This window comes from Acanthaster planci, linkage group LG07 (genome assembly GCF_054643075.1).
Source record: "Acanthaster planci isolate LZ-2023a linkage group LG07, COTS_SCS, whole genome shotgun sequence".
Classification (NCBI taxonomy): domain Eukaryota; kingdom Metazoa; phylum Echinodermata; class Asteroidea; order Valvatida; family Acanthasteridae; genus Acanthaster; species Acanthaster planci.
Window position 1 is genome coordinate 6102772 of NC_141783.1, and position 23474 is coordinate 6126245.

General features: G+C 37.7%; 1 protein-coding gene across 2 annotated transcripts; it reads right to left on the minus strand.

Moving 5' to 3' along the window:
- Positions 1-1261: 1261 nt before the first annotated feature.
- LOC110978557 (sodium-independent sulfate anion transporter-like) lies at positions 1262-23204 on the minus strand. 2 transcript variants are annotated; one of them, XM_087139090.1, is made up of 15 exons: positions 21336-21644; positions 18577-18802; positions 16231-16396; positions 11164-11218; positions 10341-10440; positions 10062-10213; positions 9306-9378; positions 8677-8727; positions 8468-8528; positions 7429-7625; positions 6260-6390; positions 4849-5016; positions 3932-3997; positions 3353-3467; positions 1262-2828 (listed from the first exon to the last, which is right to left on the minus strand). In XM_087139090.1, exons 1-15 carry the CDS (start codon positions 21549-21551, stop codon positions 2800-2802), a joined length of 1806 nt encoding a protein of 601 aa, XP_086995216.1. In that variant the 5' UTR covers positions 21552-21644; the 3' UTR covers positions 1262-2799. The 2 variants fall into 2 exon arrangements, 1 of the variants encoding a protein (XP_086995216.1); XR_015425931.1 differs by lacking the exons at positions 1262-2828; positions 3353-3467; positions 3932-3997; positions 4849-5016 and adding exons at positions 6715-6858; positions 22998-23204 and having other exon boundaries at positions 6261-6390.
- Positions 23205-23474: the final 270 nt, after the last annotated feature.

The window sequence follows — 23474 nt, forward strand, 5'->3', positions numbered from 1 at the left end:
ACTGATTGAGGTAGTTCAGCTTTGTATTGGGATCAAGAGGTTGGCTGTTAATCAGGGAGTTGAAAAAGTTCCGTCATAGGGAATACTGGAGGGGATCCCCGCTGAATATTGGGATTGCTATCTACAGTAGCTAGTTAAAGGAACATGCCGTTTGTTGACATTAGGTTGTTGCCTACTGGTCTTGGCTTATTGCATTAAACGCTTCTCCAGGGTTGACAAGATTGTCATCCATCCACTGTCTTTAGAGTAGGGGGACTGATGTATACTGGACTGCTGATGGCAGCTTTAGTCTTGCCTGACTAATGGTAGTGATTGATGTACTGTCCTCAACTCTGCATTCACTGGGGTAACATGAATGTGATGAAGGAGTGTGTTCCCATTTCCCTGAGTGCAGAAACATTTGTATGTGTTCATATTGACAGGGACAGTGGATAACTGTGAAGATATGGATTGGTTGCCATCGGACTCCATCGCTGCATACACCTGCTTAATAGCTCGAGTCGCTGCCAATTTCTTCTCTAGTTCCAACTGCTCCAACTTTTTATGTCATGCAATCTTCATTGCGTTCCTCTTTCTTTCAACAAATTTTAGGTACTCTTAAACTTTTGAAAATGACACAACAGAATTTGCGTGACTGACCCAACTCCTCTTTGACTTATGCAACTAATGAAATCCATAAAGCAGAAAAACTAAAGAAACTGAGTTGGGTATTTGATTTGTTTACATGCGATTTGACACACACATGGTCAATAAAGATGGCTGCCTTGGTTAATGATACATGGTGCAATTTTGAATCTACATGTACACTGAATGAGCACGTACACCTGAGTAAGGGGATGCTGACAAAACAAAAGAATCATTAAAGCTTAGACTCTTTTAGTGAATGTGCAAATTTTCTATTTTCCAAACGATATAAATTCCAAAGAGACATTAGTAAACTACACATATGTCCATACGTGTACGTGTACATGTAAAGCAAAAAATTCTGAACAAGGTCTGGATATAAAACTGCCACAACTTGACTTTTAGAAAAACTTTCACATCAGTATTATAGTAACACTGTTAAAAGTATTAGGATCACTTCGTTCAAATATGTGTTCATCTAACTTAAGACTAACGTTTCAGGTTTATCAGTATTGCTGAAAATTGTGTTTGTGTGAAGAGCTACAACAGGACCAGCCATGAGTGCACAGTACAATATGTGATGAGTTACGTGTATGATCAACAGTCAAGCATTTATCATACCAAATAATTCATGACATGTGTTCAATGTCCCACCAATCAGATGAAAGGGATTTATTCTGATGTCTAGTCATCATAAAGTTACTGGGTCAAGCTACAATAATGATCTTGTTATTACCAGACTAGAAATACAACGGAAACCTTCAGAATTCACCCTTTGTAAAACAATAAAGGGCGTTGTTCTTTGCCATCAATCAAGAGGCAACTCTGTAGAGTCAATATATGTCTATGCAACAAGAATAACCTTGGTTGATAAAGTCATCATTTAGTTCACAAAGTAAGATACAGAGAAAGACTGCAACTGCATATTGTACATTTTATCAACAATTGCATTTCCTTTGTTTTTATCAATTTGGCAATTTTTTGATTAAAATTTCACTTGATCATTCCTTGTTGAGGTATGTACGTGTATGGTACTTCATCATTCAAGTGGAACTTGTGGTACATGTATATATACATGTATACCACTCTCTGTATCTGTATATCTTTCAAATCTCACCAAGTTTGCATGATTAACTTTGTTGTAGCATAAGAATCTATGTTCAGACCAATGCAGATCTTTAAAATTTCTATTTCAGTTTTGAAGCACTGAGTTACAAGGAAAATGTACGACATTTCAGGATCTCAATATTGATTATGATTTCAGAGTTAACCGAACTATCTGAATAAATATATTGAAAAATTCTAAGATATTCCTTTTGAGCGCAGTCCCCCTGAAGCTGTCTGTATAAAAAAAAGCAAGTATTCTCTGGTATAGTATTTCACTATATCTACATGTACATGACAAGTACTGTAGAGATCTAAACCTACTAGTGAAAATAATTGTTTGGTTTTGACACAGTAAAACCAGCTCAAACTGTAAGTGACCATAGCATAGCTACATACACAAGAATGCAATAGTTTCTCTGAGAAATAAAACTACTGGTATGTCCATTTTTTAATACAAAAAAGTATGTACTGGTACATCATGTACATGTAAATCAAAAGTATTGATAGTTTCGACTGTAATTAATTATGACAAGCAAATTAAATAGTGAAGAGCAGCTGATGAAATCACTGGACAACCTAAAAGTAACAAATGGAATGCAAAGCAAAACTATGATCTTCAGTTCTGTGATAAAACATTCCATCTCCCTAAAAAAAAAGTTCTAAATTTTAACTTATAAAAAAAAACAACAGTGACTGAATAACAACAAATTGATGTCCTTTTAGTTTCCTCTGTATCAAGTAATAAAAAACCAAAAGGCAGTCTTTAGAGGGAGAACCACCACTGTAACAATACATTTGAACAACTGAATGTGTAATGTAAAATGCTTGTATCACCAATGCTCGTACTTTTTCTATAAGAGAAACCCTTTGAACTTGTCACAAAATTTCTTGACACTAAATGAAACCTTGCAAACAACTAACGACAACTTGTATCTTTGTAGCTTCTTGATGAATTCTGAACAGTGCAGGGGGCGTTTTAGCAAGCCCATGTCCCAAGTGCTCCACACACTTGTCCAAAAAATTCTCAGGAGTTTCATGACACCGCATCATGCCAATTTCTGAGATCCTTTACAAGGGTGTATCAAACGCTTCCAGCTCTGTGGAATGACAAAACATTTCAACAAGTTTTTAGAGTAACAGAATGCAATTAGAAATGGAAAATAAACATAAAACACTGCTTAAAAAAGGTTAACCCAATAAGGGCTATGTTTTGTGGACCGTTTTGAAGGTTAATGTGTGTATCTCACCCGTATTGGGAAAATGGACATTTTGCAGGTTTGATATGTTTGACTTTCATGAAATTTGAGTCAAATGTCCAAACGATCTTTAAACATTTGGAAAACTTCTGAAGAGGCAAAATGATAAAAGTTTTCAAGAGTATTGAAGTCCTAGGTAGAAAATGTAGGGGAGGGGGAATAAACAACAATCTACCCTCCATTCCCAACTCTCTTTTTGGGGCTGTGTTTTGAATATGTGAATTTACAACATAACATGTTCAGTACCATTTGCAACACCACACTGCAATTCATGCTGGTGGTGAGCTCTTTAGAACTTTCACACTTCTCTACTCTGCACAATTTACTTGCACAATTTTTTTTCAGTGAGATAGTACAGCACTGACCGGCTGGATCAGTTTCTGGATTTGTGGCTGCCATCCTATCCCGTGCAATCTCCACAGTTTCATAGTGGGGCATATTCTTGACACCTGCTCTGTCTAGGATTGTCTTCACTGATTTCTGACGAGGAAAAAGAATCACTGACAAAAATCTAGCTGCAGTTGAAACATAAACGATAACAAATGACTGTCTTATATGTATATGAAAACTTGATCAATGTGCAGATATTATCTCTGATAACTGGGCCAAAGAACATTCCTGAAACCATCCCAGCTTGGTCAGAGTATGCAGCTTCATGCAGCCATTCAGACACAAAGAGCATGTCAGATGCAATAAATATCTCTTCCCTTTAGGGCGCTTGTTTATAATCCTGGATGGAGAGAGGCAAGTAGGGGTAACTTGGCCAAGGTCATAACATGTAACCATCTGTTGGATTCAAAACCCCAACCCCAGCTTGGGGAGTTACATACAATAACCACTGGGCTATATGTGCCCTGTAGCCTATTACAAAGGCAGTTTATGTTTGATGAAAGGAGTAATGCATTTGAAAACTTGGCAGAAGAGTGTACTCTCAGGAAACTTACTCTCACGTTGACAACAGCTACTTTCTGCCCTGCCTTCATGAAAGCTTTGGCACTTTCTCTCAATCCCTGAAGCAAACCAAACAAATTATTGTCCATGGCCTGTATGGTCAAGGGCATTCGTAAGCCTACATGTACATACTCTGTGATGACAAGACTGAAGTTGCCAGGGCCACTTTAGAGTCGATATAAAAGGATCTTGCACAATGGAATTGGTAGGAAACATTACTCACCCACATAGTGGCTATTTCTATCAGGATGTCAAACTGAGTGATACATGAAAACAACGCTCAGTTTTTCTTTCCTCTGCAAACTAAGACTCATGGTGGCTCTGGTATCTTACAACTCATTTTTGCTGAATGCTCGAGTTAAATTTTTTCAACTTGCAGTTGTTTAATATAAAGGAATTTATGAGCAGGATTTGAACCTGCAATTTCCGGAATACCTTACCGGTGCTCTACCAAATGAGCTATCCAGCCCTACGTTGGTGGCTCTTCTCCCTTGTCATATCTTAATTTCTTTGGGGGGGGGGTGCTAGCCAGAAGCCATGAAACCTGAAACACCATGTAGCCAGGGATAACACCCCAATAACAGAATACGACCTGGGAAGTGGTGAACAAGGGTCACTCGGAAAGGAAAGATCACTCGGAAAGGATACGGCTTTTTTAACATAAATCATGAAAAACAATATACAGGAAGACCAACCAAAAATTTAATTAATTGATAATTTTCATCTATTTAGTGTTCACCAATACTTTAACAGAACTAGAAATCAACTGGAAAAGGTTTTCAGATGGTTGAAGTTTACAAAATATTGATGTACTACTTTTGACTTTTTGGATAATTAAAACAATGAACACATTGTCAAGGGCACATTGTGACAGTATGAAAAACCCGGAATATTTGCTTTTACACTGTACCTCAGCAATGCTGAAGTCAATTCCGTTGATATTTCTCATATCCAGGATGACAGATTTGGGTTCCTCAACTAGCAAAGCCTCCTCATCCAGTATGGTCTGTAATCGGTCTATTGCTGGATAGTGCAATCCTTGCTTGAAGCAAATCACTAGCAACTCGCTCCTTTCAACCTAGAAGTAAACAAGGGAAAGAGAATTGGATGTACACTCCCTACTCCATTGAAATGTGACCCGTCATGACAAAATGAGCGCTAAGTTGCGCTCCACTATTTCCTATTATGATTTTTCAAAGTCAAAAATAAAAGGGGAGGTCAAGTCTGGGGTTTCGTAATACTGGAAAGGGGAACCTGTCTTTCATTTAATTCCAAATTTTTAGCAAGATCAGATACTTAAAGGGAAGCTGCAATCAATTTTTAAATACAAACCTTCAAACTGCACCTTTGTGTCTGAGTTAATCTTATTTTCAACTTTTGTTTTAATATTTCAAAGGGTGTTTTACTGCCTTTTTTGGTTTCTATGCTAATGAGTATTTTTCCATATTCATGAGCAAAAGTGTGATGTCATATCAGGAAGAAGCCTCAGTGTTACATTGGTTTGTACACAAAAAACCTACGTGCTGAACTGTCTCTTCCCTAGATGACTTCACATCAACAGTGCCCTCAGTTGTCTTGGAAAGCATGGATGACTTTGTTTGAAAAAGTGCTTTTTTCAATGCATTTAACCAAACAGGAATGCAAAAGACTTTTGATATATTGAAGAAGCACACAAAATTGTATCTAAGAAAAATTTATTGCAACTACACTTTAAAAATGCCACTTTCTTACCAATTTTGATGACTGCATTATTTGTGCCTGGTTAGGCATATTAAAACTATGTTGGAAACAAAGACACAAAGCTGCCAGAATGTCACATTGTCACCTCGGACGTAGGAACCAGGGGGCCGGGGGCAGTGGCCCCCCTGAAAATGAAGTGGGGGGCCGGGCCCCCCTTAAAAAGTTCTGTAATTTGCATTCTCAGAGGGACTTTTAGAGTGGATAGTATTGTAGCAGTTTGTGATAATTTTACTTAGATCACATTGGAAAAGGAAATTTTAATATTCACTTTCGATCAGGATCTTCAAGTGTCTGTGTGCCATGACTGCATGGGCACTGAAGCAAAGATTACCGGCAGAACGATTATAAGTGGCAATGCACTAGAATATGTTGCACAAATCTACAACATATAAAAAACTAGGGTTAGGTAAAGTCTAACTTTGCAAATGGTTGTGGCTGTGGTAATCTCGTCATTTTAAAAAGTCAGTGTTTTCTGCTCAAAGCTTGGAAGTTAAAATACTGAATAATACCATCCACAACAGGCAATATGTAGCCTGGTGTTCTTTTGATATTCCAAAAAATAAGTATTTGTAACTCTGCACCTTATAGCTCGGTTTGGCTTCTGGAAACAGAAGCATGAGAAGGTCCACTCCGATGCCGATAAGGGTACCATACTCAACTCCAAGGTGAAGGGATGGGAAAAATGTTGCCACCAGTGTAAGCAGCTCCCATTCTGTGGAATCAGAAAAAAGGTATCTTTGAAGCTATGGACGTACAGCTGTATCATTGGTACCCACTAGCTGCCCCATCAGAGGTTGCCAGTGACAGATAATCTCTGTCATACAAAAGAGAGGAAGAAATACAAAGCACTGAGGGTAGACTGCAAACATAGTTCACATAAAGTCATTGTGTTTCAATATCAGTCTCCAGCATAACAAATATCAGTCACCAACATAACAAATATCAGTCACCAACATAACAAATATCAGTCACCAACATAACAAATATTCAGGATCTACAATTGGCAGGGACAGTATGTTCACTTAAAAATTCTTACCAATATTATCTAGGACGTAGAAATGGAGAGCAGCTGAACATCATAATGGGTTAAGCTCAATGTGGGTAGACAAGAATAAAGGCTAGTGATTGGCTGATGACTACAGGTTGCACATCGAGTTGAATACCATGAATAAGCAGACTACTACAAAATGAAATGAGAGAGAAAACAGGTGCAAATTGGTTGGCAGTGTTGGTGCAGCAGCACTGTGACTAGGAAGGGCATGACTGTTGATGGGCAAAGCACAACTGTCAGGGGAGTCTGACTGTTACTGAGCGAAGCATGGCTGTCAATAAGTGGAGCACTTCAGGTGGAGCTTGACTGGTAATGAACTGATATTTTGACTTTTGTGGAGAAATGCCCGTAAAGAGGAGGACCAATATATTTTGCCTTAGTAAATGTAGCATGGGTGGGGCTCTTAGCTGATAAAAATAGTTGCTAATGATAAAATAAATACATTTATCAATGTGCAGAATAATCAGTGGTTGGAGAGAGTGTATTTATATAAACTAATTGGGCATCAGGATTAGATTGTATTTCTTGTGGTGATACCATACTCAGGAGCAGGTGTTACATACATGTTGAATTCTCTGAACTGTAAGTTGCTGTAATTTGCCAAAGTATGTGTGCTTCAAGTCAAAGACTGCCTGTGTGAGTCTGGTGCCACCACAGTATTTTTCTTTTCAGGTTTAGTCTATCAGTAGCCGAACTCACTTCTGATTCTCCAAAGATGAGGGATTATCTCATAATCCAACATGAAGAAAACGGAGAACAGAATGACAGCAGCCAGTGCAGCCTTAGGGATGTAGTAAAAGGCTGGGGTCAAGAAAGCCAAAGCTAGGAGCACCAGACTACCGGTGATGATACCACCAAGGGGACTGGCTACACTAGACTGGCTGTTGATAGCTGACCTGCATAGGGAGATAAAAGAGATCACTGCATCACTTTTTTCATGAACTGAAACACATGCACTGTGTGCAGACTTTTGTTTAAACCGTACTCAACAGTTTTTGTTTCACAACCTGACAACAGTGAGTGCATGCGCACTGCGAACTTTGCCCATTGTAGAAAAATTTTGTTTTCACGAACTGACACGCAAGCTGTAGCATATATATCTTTGGAGAAAAATGCTTCCAAGGGTTTTACAATAAAGAACATGTACATGTATCTCTTCCATGTACTTGTGGTGTTAAGAAAAAGAGTACCTGGAACCTTAACTTGATGAAGTACGAAATGTTTCATTCTTTAACAACACAAATGCATTGATGTAGTGTTTGGTTACAGTTCATGAAAACCAAATTACAGTTTGGTAAAATTTGTGTAAAAAGAGCCTACTCAATAAGCTGTTGTGAGTTAAATTTGAGTCAAATCTGGTAAACTGAAATTCACGTGAACGTCACGATTTGAATTCTCCAGACTAAAGAGTGCGCACTTGGCCAGTTTCAAGAACAAAAGAAAATTACGTAACACCCCACAATCTGGGCTCTCTTTACAAGGCAGCAGGCCTGGCTGCAATACTCGGGTGTCAATAGGTGTTGCCTGTCAGATTAGAGTTGCCACCAGACAGTCATTCATGTGGGTGTAAACATCCAGTAAATGAAGTTAAGAATTTTTGAAAAGTTTTGAACATGGAAAATCTTGAAATCCCCTGGGAATATGTTTTGCAACTTCAAATTAAACCCGGCAGCATATAGTTAAGGATGGCATGGCTGAAGATAATGACATAGTACTTATTAATATCTGAGGTAATTACCGTGAAAAGCTACCGGTTGTTGGAAAAGAAGAAACAAAAGACCCTGCCAGATTGCAGAAACCTGAAACATGCAAACAAGGAAAGGACAATCTAGAGAGAGTAATATTTTCAGAAAGAAGGATCTACACGTAGGTGCACAAAAAGTGCCCCCTCAAAACAAAAAGTATCACAAATTGTCTTGTAGTAAGAAAATACTATTACTTACTCACCCAAGGCAATTAATTCCTGATTAGATTCCACTCTGTAGCCATTCTGTCGAGCTGCATGAACAACAAAGTTGGGAAGATATCAGTTAGAATTGCAGTGAATAACAGTGATGTAATCAGATTAATAAGACTAATTTCATAAATTGTATGCAAGGTTGCAATCCAGTCAACCTTTGTTACAAAGAAGTCTAACCCAAAAGAGATTTTTTTAATAACTGGATGGCTTACTATTGGCCTCTCTGACACTGATTTTGTGATGTCATCATAGTACTTCAGTCTTCTCACGTACCGATAGATATACAAGATTAGATATACTGAAGAACCTCATAAAACGTTGCACTTAAAGGTAATATACAGCAATCTTGCCAACAATAGCATGTACACTTAGTTCCAACTGCTTACAAAACAGATACCCCAAAATGCAGTGTTTGTTTTGTTTCAGTTTGGCTTTTGTTTGTCACTGAACTGGAATTCTGAAGTACAGCAGCACAACTGATTCCTAATTAGGTACCTGAATATGGATGAATTAAGAAATAATTTGTCTATCAATTGGGGAACTGTTTTGAACAAGATTGAACCCTGTTTCTTGAGTGCTGTTTATGATTAAGTACTGCTCATAGTTTAAAACTCACCGAATCCTTTGGCTATAGCAATGTTCTCCAAGAAACCAATCAGAGGAATGCTGACCAGGCCACCAATGATGTACTGTAAGATAAAAGCCAATGAAAGAATTCTTCAACATTTTTTCAGCAAATTTGTGTAAAAGTTGACAATTTGAACAATGGCGCATATAGTCCTCTCTATTTTACACAGCCCTTTCTACCCCCCTATATGTACATGTACTTTGTAGCACATCTCCCCTCAGAGCTAGTGATGCTTATGTCTCCACTATTACCTGTTTCATTCATACACACCTGGACACAAATGAAATTTGAATAAATTTAGGCTTTACTTCAAAAGTTGTAACCAGAAACAGTGGGCAAAACAAAAACAAAAAAGAAAGAAGAATAATGATGAATATATAGAGAGCAATTTTTTAGGTATTCCTGTATGAAAGATTTATCAACATGTAGTTTCCTTTCTGGCACTGTGAAAGATTCATCAACAGTGCAAGTACGTTCAATTTTAGAGGTGGAAGAAAAACCCTGGCTGAAATAACAGGCCAGGGAAAAACCACAGAATCAGTTAGGGACTGAGAAACCAATCCACGCAGGCACTGAGGTAGGATTCGAACCTGGTCCACGAGGTTGAAGGTGAGGACAGCTCCACAGTACATGTATTAATGACTCCATAATATCCCAGATATCGGTAAAAGACAATTCAACAGAAACACTGTTCTTAACAAATGTATCTAATTATCTCTAGGGTGATGTAATGCACAGACCTACCTTTGAAATGTCTGGTGCCTGGAAGTCTGGAACTTTCAAAGGTGGAAGGCCAGAGGTCACATTGCCCGTTATTGTTATATAGTCATCATAATCATACTGGATAAGGGCATATGTCACACCTGATGCTGCTATCACTACCAATGCATTCCTAGCTAATGTAATACAAAAACAATGGAAAGAATATCACATGCTCTTGACAAAGCAATACATCAGAAGCCTTAATTTTGTTATGACAATCATGAAATGGATTCTTTTGCGTTCAGGTGACTGACAGTATACCTGTGCCTAAGATCCAGAATGTTTTCCACACTGCCCTCTTTTTCAATGGTGATGAGCTGTTGAACTGGTCCAGGGTTTTTTGACTTTTGTTTTTCAACATCTATTGAGGGGCAACAGAAAAAGAGGTGTCAGTCACTGTTCGATTTATTTTAGTTGACATCAACATAACATTATCCTCAGCACACATGTGTACACCATGCATTACCATGATGGTACTTATAATTAGCACTGCTGCTTGTACATCACCAGTTACAATCATCACCACCATCGTAATTATCACCATCAGCAGCATCATAATCACAATTCACCTCAATGACTCCTAAGACATACATGTATGGGGGTCCGGAAACAGAACAGAAATTTTTCTGACTCCAACTGTTGTCATCCAAAAAGGAATCCTTATTTCCCCCCTCCCCAAAAAGGTGGTGGTACTGTGTAATGCTGCAAAAAGACAACCTGTCTTGGGGGAGGGGGGAACCAACTTGCCCCCTCCACCACTCATATGCCACTGATTGTCGTATTGTTATCATCACGTTTTGATATGGACTTCCTGTAATTTGTACAGTCATGACACTACTGCTGTTCTCAGAAAAATATGGTCAAATTTGATTTTTTTTTGGTGTTGCCATTTTAATTCCCTTTTCCAATTTTGCCAAAGGAAAGTGAAATAAAAGGTTATAACTAAAACCACTTCCACAACACCATCACTACAAAAATGCCTTCATTATCCTTACGACTATCACCACCAGCACTGCACACCACTAGGACATGTGTAACTAACTGCCCTTAAGAGAACTTATCCCTGCATTATCAATACACTCACCCGCAATACAACAAGGACCAACAAACAACAGATACCTAGAGTACAGTCTGCCCATCTGGTAAGGGGAAAAACAAATACAAAGGAAAACAATTCACAAACACAATTGTATGAAAGTCCAATTGGAAGTCAGCTGTGTATAAATGAATTATGATCATTTGCAGCCAGTTTCTTTGATTTTAATTGCATTACAACATAAAATCCTTTGCTAACCATTTTTCTGATTGTTTGCAACTTGTTCCGAAACATGGTGAAAGAGAAACAATAATTGGAGAATTGTGGCTAAATTGTTTCAAACACTGCTAATAAACTTGCAGCTTCAATGCACATACTAGCTTCTCCTTTGCTGGATATCTCCATAATGTTACCTGTTACAGAGAAATTCTGTTACTCGCTAAGCATCGTTTGTTGCTCAAGCTAACCTTAAAAATCTGTCACTGACAATTTTCTTATCTGTGTTGAAAATGATCCTAATTCTTACTCTTAGCTCTGTACAGTTGCTGATCAAATTATGTAAGAATCGGTCTATATACTCTGTTCTAATAGGACAACTTACTTTTAAAGATTTGATATTTAGTATAGCCAGCACCTCATAAAAAATACTCCTAGGAAGTACGTAGCTGAAGCTAATATGTTAACCATCCACTGTTATCATGCATTTTGGTCAATTCAAAGTAATAGTACAAAGTCTGTCTCTGCTTTCTGTAGCATGAAAAGACAGAGAATATTTCTATTTCTAATGGATGGGATGCCAGTCCATTGCAGGTGGCTACCTATATAATGTACATATATATACTCCTGGGTGGACAGAAGCAAGTGCAGGTGGAGTGGCTTTCTCACGGACACCGCATATAGCTAGCAGCTGGATTCGAACCCCCGACCCTCTAATTGTAAGTCAGGAATCTTAATTACAAGGTCAAAATGTAGGAATATGTTTTCCTCTTTCAACATTCTGGGGAAGAGCAAAATCCATTTTAATTGGTAAAGAGTAAAATAAGGATTTTCCTGTATGTCACTGACCAGGATGGCAGACTAGCCTACCAATGTCAGAGCTCATCTTTAGCTCACTGATCTTCATGGCTCTTTTTAGCTTTCTACAAAAGCAAATCCACCGAACACTTTTGGGTCTTTGTTTTGGTACTCTGTGAAAATGTTATTAAGTTTAAAAGCCTGATATTTCTTTGAGAACTGTTCTCAAAGCTAGATTCTGATGTCTTACTTGTTTTTATTTTGTTTGGTTTTTGAGTTTATAATTATATGGTCAGACAGCCTATAACCCCCCTCTTTGGCCACCCCCTGTAACCCAATTTAAGATAGTGACACCTTCTGTGTGGCCAGCAAGCCTGTTACTGCAAAGCAGATTTGATCTTCTAGGGCAAAATCAATACTTGTTATTGTTAAACAGACTGTTACAGACTCTTACATATACACTACTGAACAAACAACCATTCACACTGATCTTTTGTCACAAACTTGTCACGTATCTGGGGCAACAGATAGTTGGGACTTTCCCAAACTCCACCCCCAAGCTTTGTCAAAACATTCACCGAGGGAATACAAATATTTGTCTGCATTTTATTTACCTTTCACAAAGAATGCAAGAAGAGCTTTTTGCTGTGTAATTATATTCTTAGTTGTGAAGGGACATCCCCAGAAAATTTCCCAACTGTGTACACACTGTACCAAAAACCCTCTGGACAGGTAAAATTGTAAAAAGCTCATGTCCTTCTTTTGTTTGCTTGCTTTGGGAATGATTTGCTTTTTTCCCACCATATTTTTCGAATTATTGCACTTAAAAATGCTTCAAATGTATCACATTAGCCGTAGTCAGTGTTACCAGAGAAACATGGAAGCACACCATTTGTGTTAATATTATGGTAAGATAGCTCTCTATCAAAGTAGGCTGTTCTTTTAACACCAGATATCTCGGCATTCAGTCACAGCATTTGTAAATCCCATCATAAATTTTTGCATTCCCATTCTTAAACTTTGGGATTAATACACAGATACTGCCCCTTGCCCTTGTAGACTTGGTACATCAACATAATAGAGAGGCTTTATGAAGGAACTATCTCAGTTACCTTTACACACCAGTAACTTTGTTAGTCTGCAGACGTGTAAGGTGACCCAGCCTGTTTAGCACTAGTAGCATATCCAGGTTCTTAGTGCATCACGCCGAAATAGAACAATTCTTCTCTGAAATACTATCTTGTCTATATTTTCATTCATAATACAAATAAAACTGGTCATGTGTCCTTATCTACATACATGTATTTGCCACCCTTGGCATTGTACAGGTACAAGTTTGTGCACTGAGTTGATGTAACATTTCTTACCTATCAGGTTGTTACCTGCTCAAGTTGTTTCATATGGCTAGATATGTAGCCAGGGAGTTAAAAAAATGCTTCATAAATAAGTATAAGCATATCAATCAGGGGTAATATCAAAGTGCTTTGACCCCTTTGAATGAACAGAGAACATACAATGTAGCAAAACTGAAATCCAAGTTCACAGCTTTGATAATTTTTCCCTTCATTCATATCATTTTTAGGGCAATATAATCTCATAATCAGGGGCAGTCCCCAAACGAGTTTTATCTCTGATATGGCAGGCATCCATAATGATTTGATTTGGTTCATTCATACCAACTGGTATGCATCCCAGGGGTGTTGTAAACAAAGCACTTTGGACTCTACCGGTAGCTGTACATAGGCCATACTACATCAACATCTGGGTCTTCACAAATGACTGCATGCAAACCATATACATGTAGAGCTATACATGTACAATGTACATCAAAACTTGAATGCCAACTCATGTACAAAATGATGCCTAATAAGCGCATCCATGTTTGTGCACAAACCTACGGGAAAACTGGAAATTTGGTGCAGCTTTTGAATGGCTATTTGCTTATCTGCGTCTGTGTTCTAAAATGATGCATCAACAAAGCTGAAACGCAAAACCATGAACGCAGAATCAGTAAATGGGCATTTCATTTTGTTCTGCAAATAATTTTACTGTGACTTTTTTTATCTAGAGGACGGCTCCCGATGCGCATTGCATTCACAGTGAGGCCTACGTTCAAAATTCAGTCTGTTCGATGCTGAATTTTCTACAAGAATGCACATGGATTCAAAATGTCTGTACCCAGGACGGTGTTAAATTTTCTCTGTGGAATGAATAAGAAGCTAGCGCTTTAGTAGTTTGATATAGATAATAGCTAGATAATAGCTCTACAATGTAAACATACAATCCAGTTCAAACAGTGACAGGGAAAATTGGGGGAAATGTTCTCTGCATGCCAAGCAGAGAGAATTTTGTAATGAAAAGTTCAGCATTCTCATGCTCAAATTTCAATTTTAGCTGTTTTGCACGCTGTGTATTCAACATTTTCAAAAGTGTTTCATACTATTTCATCAAAAACATGTTTTAAGCAAAATTAACATTTACGGGTTAAGTTACATTTTGGCATTTGACGTACTAACGCGTCCTGCTTGGTTGGGTCAAAGCGCAATGGCAAGATTGAAGAATTTGAAGGTAAAAAAACCTGCCCCATCAGCTTTTTCAGTTGAGAAAATCTGATGTTAACTGGCTATAGAAGGTGAGAAGTGACTTGCTGAACTTTATGTTTCCTAAACCTTGTGTCCATTGGTGGATCCAGGGTGGGGGGACCAATGGGGCCATGCCCCCATAAAAAGAAACAATTTTTTTACAATTAAAACAAAACTTTAAACAATTTCCGGGACTTTTTCACTTCTTTTTCTTCCAAAAGCATGCAGAAAGCCCCAAGATTTTGCTTCACCCTTCAGAAAGGCCATAAAAGGTTATATAAAAAAATTCCAAATTTTTGTTTTCTCAAGAAAGTATCCCCCCAAAAAAGAAAATAGCAGAAAAATGATTGAATGTTATTACCTACACACAACCCATTGCATTTGTAATGTCAAAAAGAGCAAAACATTCCTGTTATTGCAGACGAACCTGCATGTACTACAGTAAAGTGCAGATAGCCAGGTTACTGTATAGTAGGCATCACAATGTTATTGGAAGCAATTCTAAATAAAAATAAAAATAAAAACACCAGAGGCTGGGGCAGATCTCCAACTAGGGAAAAACAGTGGTGCATGCAATTTGAAAATTGTATTCATGCACCTGTTTAGTCACAACTGCCTGAAGAAAAGGAGGTCAAAATGTTCTGGAACCACATATACCATTTGCACGTCATAGTTGTTTTGAGCTACCGGTATGCACACATTAAAAGAGTTACATGTTCATGTATGTGTTTGCACCCTTGGACACTCATGTAATTCTCTGCCTGCGCGCACGGAAAGACCAATTGCTTTTACCTGCTGACATTTCTCCCCACATAAATATTACATCTACTCTGATCTACCCCAAAAGGTTTTCCCCTGGGGACGTCCCTATCATTGTTCCGATCACCCTTTGGCTTCGGAAGAATACCGGACACACATTGAGTGATTTTGCTAAATGGACTCTTAGGCAAATATTTGTCTTGACAGTCTAGGCAAATGGTGGATTTTTTTCTTTTGCTATGAGATAGGACATACTATACAATAAAATGAGAGCAAAGTTGATTAGTTGTTTGTGTGTTTGTGCTCAGTATGATAATAACAACATTTGAATAAAATAGCTTTGGTTTCATTTTTCTTTGTAAAGCCAGAATTGGGAAGGGGTGAGAAAACCTGTTTAAATGACTTTAGCGCAAATTTGGGCTGTCCAATATCTTGGGAAGTTTTAAACATTTCAAGTGTGAAAACATGTTAGATTATTCAGGAAAAATTATGAATGATGAGGTGTGAAGGTTTTCTTCATTTTTTGTACCCTCGTATTTTATCTGTGCATCAGAACTCCTCTAATATTTGAAAAAAAATGGATCTACGCAATGACATGCTACTGTAAATTATTGAAATTGAAGGATTGAGGACTGTTAGGGTTAAGGGGAACTCCAACTCCTTTTTCATGGTATAGCAATATTTTTTTAAGAATAAAGATTAGCCTTAACATACAACGGGCAGGACTGAGATCTTGAGGGTCTAATCCCAGTGCACTTACTTTGTTTCACCAATGTGTCTGAATATGTTAATGAGATCCAATGTGAAGACCTCATTGTGGAACTTGATGCCAAGGATGTTTTTCACCTGACCAAAACCAATTGTGAGGGCTGAGGCTGAGGTGAAGCCAGAAATCACCACTGGGGAAATGTAATTGGTGACAAAGCCTGTGGAGTAAGCAGATGAACTGTTTGAATACCAAAGCACCCACAAAACAACTACGGGTATGTGCATGTGAAAAGGTTGAATAAACTTCTATGAACACAATTTCTGGCATAATTTGATGACAGTCAAAAAAGTTAGAGATGATGTTTCTGATCCAAGCAGAATGCAGGTATAGTCTGGGGAGTTTCAAGCATATGCTGATCCAGTGAAATGAAATGAACACTGCCAAACGTGTAACATTAACAAACATGGAGAATTGTCCACTACCACCCCCTCAAGTCACAGCTCACATGACATTCCCACTCGAAGTCAACCATCCATCCTTTGATAAGATGACACACTAGTAGGCCTACCTATTTGAGAAATAATTGTCATTATTTTGTTAAAAATTTTTCTTCTTCTAAAATTAAATTTTCTGAGTACCAGTATGTAAAAACTGCTGCATTAGAGACCTTCAAAGTTACTATAAAACTGTAACGCTAGCAAAATGTGTTATTCTGAAAAGAAAGACTGTAACACCAGCAGAATGTGTACTTCTGACATTGAAGACTGTAACACCAGCAGAATGTGTACTTCTGACATTGAAGACTGTAACACCAGCTGAATGTGTACTTCTGACATTGAAGACTGTAACACCAGCAGAATGTGTTATTCTGAGAACTACATGTACCAGTACAATATTGGATTGTAAATAAGAAGACATGGTATTTCCTGGTTTTTCATAGCACAATTTAGACTAAACTTTACAAAATTTCCAACATTTTTCAAACAAATAAATATCATAATTGTAGCAAAACTCTATCTTTCTACTTATTTCTACTGTTTTAGTAAATTGAGATAACCTGCCAAATTTGCCTTTAAACATGGGTAACAATCCTTTTGGGACAAGAATAAAATTATATCATCATTATAAATATATCAAGTTTTTAGAGGAGGAGACAAACACATGTATGTCAGGTACCCCCTCCAGAAAAAACACCACAAATCAGGGTTTCCCCAGGGGTACTGATATGACTGAGTAAGTCTAACAAATTTGGCCCAAACTGTACTACCTAAAACAAAAGCAAGTGTTTTCAAAAAGGTCTCAAATAAATTCTGTATAATATAGCATAGATATAATTGATCTAAATTTCCCCTCTAAAATAAACCGATCTTGTATTCCATGACCTTCTCTAACATTCTGAACAATTTAAAAGTGATGTCTCTCAAAGTATCTAAGTTAGTTTGCTTTTTCCTTTCATCGTTGTCAAAAAGTGCGAGGTGGTAAAAATAACAATTATTGAGATGGGCTGCCTCACAGTTGAATAGGCAGGGCAAACCCTGCTACAAATCTAACTTGTTAGGGCTTTTTATAGCTAGGCATGGATTTTCTCAAAAATGGTTATGATTATTGAATTTTTTTCACTTGGTCCTTTTGACAAAAAAGTAGAAAAAACCAGTGGATGTTTAAACCTTCAAAAATCCAGAGGTTGAGTCAAAATCCCGAAATGCTTTCAAATCACACCCGGGGGGGGTCATGTTTAAGAACAATTCGGCGTCACCTTTTCAAAGTAATTTCTGAGAAAAAAAGTTGAGCATTGTCTTCCAACAATTGTCCAAATGGGTAAATAACTGGGGAAAAGGTGTGGAACAATTTTCTGGGTGGAAAAAGTGCAGAAACATTTTCAAAATGTTTGGGTACAATGATTACACTGTCTACAAATATATGGGTTGGCCTGGACAGTGCACTAACTGAATCCAAATCAAAATCCAAGAGTGAAATTTTGTTGCCACTCTTTTAAGAGTTAGGCTTAGGTGACTAAAGGGGAGTTTGGCTTTCACGTTTAGGGCACACAATAATTACTGTATGGAGGAACAAAACCTGCCACCATTATTTCCAGTTTGTCGTTACTCCCCACTTACAACCAGAATATAAGGAAATTAAAAACAAAACACATATTTAAAAGAACACATTGAAGAATTCGTGTATTTAGGCCCTTTTGATGAAATAAGAGGATATGGGTTTTTAAGTTTAGGAGAGGCTGGAAATAAACACAATGACTGGAAAATTAGTCCCTGGCACCGTAAGCAAATTTCTCATCTGATTCCAAATCAGCTGTCTCAGTTTCCTAATCATGTCTTAACCTTTCAAGCACAGATATCAATCTAAGAATCTGTCAATGTTGTTGTGTCAGTTACTCACCAAGATGTAGAATTCCCAAACCAATCTGTATGAGGCCACAGAAAAATGCCAGCAACACGGCATATCTTGGGTCATTCAGGACATCTTCCCCTGCATTGTCAGTCAAGGGTTTGCCATAGTCTGCAACCAGGAGCGACATGATGGCAGTAGGACCAACAGTGATGTCCTTGGACATGCCAAAGATGCAGTACATGAAGGACCCCATGAAGGCAGAATATAAACCATACTGGGGATGGGAAGATAAAATGTGACCAAATGAACAAATTACAGCCGATACCATGAACTTACAGTGGTTGGTAAGAGTACACTCCTTTTACACAGAATTTACAGAACTGCGTTATTTTAGTTTCAAAATGAAACTGAGCACTTCATGCACACATTCAACTCATTCTTATTGACACAATGTGAAACATTTTTGAATTTTTCAAGTTGACATGTTTCCAGGTATTGATCTGTCTAAATGTAAATACCAATAGCTGCTATCAGAGCCTGCTTACTTTTCCACTTGACAGGTGTTTGTATATTATAAGAGGCCACTTTTTTAATACTGTTTTCCTGCATGTATTCAGCTTATTGGTGGTTCAAGTTTGATTAAAACTCACTATATTTCGAAAATGTTCTTACTGGTTCTGGTTCTAGAGTGAGATAACAAGCATTTTGAATCCATAGAAAAGATAAAAACAGTTAATTGAATCAATGCTGGCATTTTTTTGCATAGTTGTGATTGATGCTTAGAGGTGGACTTTTCAAATTAAGGTAAATAAAATCCTGATTAGAAATCAGTTAATTTATGCATTGAATAAAAAACCCCAATTTTTTTAAACAGATGGTTTGAACTGAGGAGCAACATTCTGCAACCTAGATTGCTTGTTACAAGTGTGAACCCATATTTTTTAATCACAACTGTAGGTATTGAAGGGTTAAGAGAGGAATGTGTAAAAGCTGGAAACGTTATGAATCAGTTGAAAAACTGAAAAAATTGCAACAATTTTAATTTTCATTGAAATCAATGATTTTATAAGATCATTTGATTTGTAGACCAGGGTGCCGTGGAAAATGGTGACAGAAGGACTGGTAGATACAAAACATGGCTGGGCATGAAAACAAAATCAAACTCAACCAGACATCTTGAAAAACAATGGATCACTCCGTTTGACAGTCAGACAAAAAATGGACATGGCTGAAAAAATCTCATTTCCTCCTGAAGCATTTGTTGCAAGGCTAAAGCTCTGCAGACTTTCAATTCACATATTTTAATTTCAGGACTCCACAGATCAAAACAATTCCCTAATTCCTGTAATAACAGATACGGACTAGAATTCACATGACCATTTCAAAAAGAGGTGCCAAGCCCAACTAAAAAAACCCAAAAAACGGCCTCTCTGTCTATGGCCTAGTTGTAATTTGGGGATTACAGAAGCTCCAACACGATTTTTCAGACTCAGAAATTTTTGGAATTATCCGTAGTCTGTTAATGTTCCAAGACAAAGGGAGAAAAAAACTAAAAGTTGTCCACATTGACTCTTTAAAATGTGGAAGCTAGTTCACGCTTAGATTTCATGGTAGTTTCTCACTATTGGCCAAAGTGAAAACCAATCAAAAGGATGTAAACTTCACTCTCCAAAACTTGGAAAACCAACCACCCGAACACAATTGTTGTCCTTCACACACTGCTCTTAAATATAGGGTTTTGGGTTTTCTTGCTCTTTCACATGAAAAGTAAGCAAGCTATTCAAAATCTTTCAGATGAAAGAATGATTAAAGAAAGAGCCCATGGCAAATCACTGATAAACTTGAAGTTTTTAATCGTGAATAAGGACTATCATCCCATTTCTACTTTCCAAATTATTCACGAGTTTTAATCATCACTTAAAGTGCTAATATACAGTTTTTAGAGGCTGAACAAAATTAAGTATGTGGTATTCTGGAATTGTATGTTTTTTCTTTGGGTATGAAAATATAATCCTTAATATCAGCAAGAAATATATGAAATTTTCAGGGACAGTATGGACATACTAGCCTGAAAAATTAAAGCCATGTAATAATAACAGTATTTTATGAGTTTATTTTCAAAGGTGCCATTTTGGTACCTCATCAAAGAGTAATTAAAATACATTTTGCAAACATTTCACATTTTTCAAATGATTACATTGCATTTGGGAAATAACCCTGCATTTTTGATCCAATTTCCAAATGATCATAGAGGTCCCAAATTTTGCTTTGTATGCAGCATGAAGATTAAACTTATGTGAAAATTGCCTGTGAAGTCGGTCACTTTTCAAACAGAGAATTGTGTGGAGATTAACTTCAAGAATTAATTAATTTAAAAGTACACTGACAAAAAAAGTAATTTTTAAAAACTGTAACCTGCTAGAAAACACTTTTGAATCCCAATTTTTAATAAATTTATGGATTGTTTATTCACCTGAAATCTCAAAAACTCACAAACAAGGAAAATGGTATCGGCAATGCACTGCTGCCATTGTTCATGCCAGTCATGAAATTGCTACATTAGTGTATAATTTGAGAGTCGGAATGAACACAAAAAATTGGTGAGTTGTTTTTGATACTTTCTGTAATCTCTAAAGACCAAACATTTCTCCCTTCATGAAAACAAAAATGCATTTTAGATGAATTTTGCCGGCTGATTTCAATAGATTTGGTCATTCTTATTTTTTCACCAGATTGTTAGCATCAGATAACGTGAATGATTGACCAAATTACAAAATGATGACCTAGAGCAAATTTCTCTGACTTACCACAAGAGGAAGTTTTGCGATGTTTGCATAAGCCAAGGCCTGAGGGAGCACAGTCAATCCAACAGTTAAGCCAGCGATGACATCGTTTATGATTTTTTGTGGGCGATACTTAGGCAGCCACCTAGTAAAAGGCAAGCGATCCTTCCATACATCCACCGAGAAGCAATACTCCCAGGCAAACTTCTTGAACTTTGGTAGGAGATCATCCGAAGACATGACTTCTTCTTCTTTTTTGTCCAGACGTTTTCTGCCTGAGTTTTCGCTCTTCAATAACCCTGCATCTGGAAACCAGGATGCAAAGGAATCATCCTACATAGGAAAAAAAAAACTTGATTGATGGAACATTTATTTCATTCAATGAATTTGCACTTCTACTCTATCCCAAATGGATATTTCTGAACTGAAATGAATGATGGAATTCATTAGTGAGCTTGTATGACAGCTATATCCTGTTTGCATTCCTTTGAGCTGTAATTGGGCAAGTTAAAATTCAGAACAGATTTCCAAACCGAATAATACAGAAATGATGAAAAATTTAAAAGACAATGAGTCATCTGGCACAATAAACAGGACAGTATGAGCAATGTTTCACTGAGGGTAGATCCAGGTTTAGTTGAATATAGGAATACAATGGAATTGGCAGGGCAATGGTCCCATCTGGCCGTTTGTATTCTTATATTGCAATAAGCCTAGATCCAGTTTACAGTAGTTCATTAGAGAGGAAGAAGCTAATGTCACACAGTACTTGCTCACTTCAACACTGGTTATGTTACTTGTGAAGCGAATGTGCAAACTCTGACCACACACTAGAATATAAAATGCAGTGACTTCATCTGACCAATCAAAAGCATTCCTACATGTGCATGTAAGCAACATGTGCCTATAGCAATCCACGTTCCTTATCAAGCTGATTTTATTTATAACATCACACATCCCTTGGATTGTGTTTCTTGATTGGCCATGATTATGTCACATGATTTTTTGATATTCACAATGCATTCTCCAAATATTGTGTGGTTAACCCCTTTTTGCTTAACTGTTTACATGCGTAACAACTACAGTACTGAACCATCTCCAAGCAGTGAGCTACAATATCTTGGCTTATTCATAATAATGCATTAAAAAAGATGAAGATAATGAAAGTCTGGAAAACAGTGGAGTAATGGAGGGGGCGTTGACCCTCCTCCTCCCACGATTACAAAAGATAGGGGAATTATTTCTGTTGGTTTTTTTTGGGGGGGGGGGTTTGCGGGGAGGGGGATAGATAGTGTTTAGATACTTCTATAGATTTAGATTGGATGAGTAATTGCCAACTGAGTAAGGCGTTACCCAGTACAATACAGTAACGCAGTTACGATTAAAAGGCCCCCCCAGGGGGCACACTTAATCCTCAAATGAGCATTCTATTTGGCCTCGCCTTTGCCCTAGTAAATACTGGATCACCTTGGGGGGCCAGTTTTATATTACTCATGTCCAACTTCCACGCATTCTAAGCGATCGGTATACGTCCGTCGTGTTATGTGGTCCAGTCGTACATCAATGATGGTTGTATCAGCCTTTCTTTTCAGCCCGTCCCCCGGCACGGACGTCAGAAACCGTTGATGAGTATATACTTTGTATTTAAGCCTACGCCTACATGTTTATCGGAACCTCAACCCGAACCTGACAACATTCATCGCCTCTCCACATTCCCCTCATTCCTGAAAGGACTGCCATTACTGTTTACCAAGTAAATAACCACCAAAGCATCATCACAAAGTCCATAATTTCTCTGTTAGTTGTCCAAAAAGCCTAACGTTATCGCAACAGCGCTTCGTTCAAACAGGTCCAACAACCACAACCATGTGTACTACTGATGATAAATAATGCTTACAAACGGCTTCGTCACATATTATCAATCATGCACGCCACTTGGCATAGCTGCACGCGCGCGTACGTACGTGCGTGCGCACACAAATTGTAAACAACGCCCTCAAGTGTTCTAAAACCTTTTTCTATTAGGGGTGTATTCCACCAATTCGTTGTATTTTTGCGCACGAGCTCATTAATATTTTGTGATCCCACGGGATTTTTCCAATAAGACAGACCATAATCAGGAGGGACATCCCGAATTTGGATCATCAAGTAAGATGCAAAAGA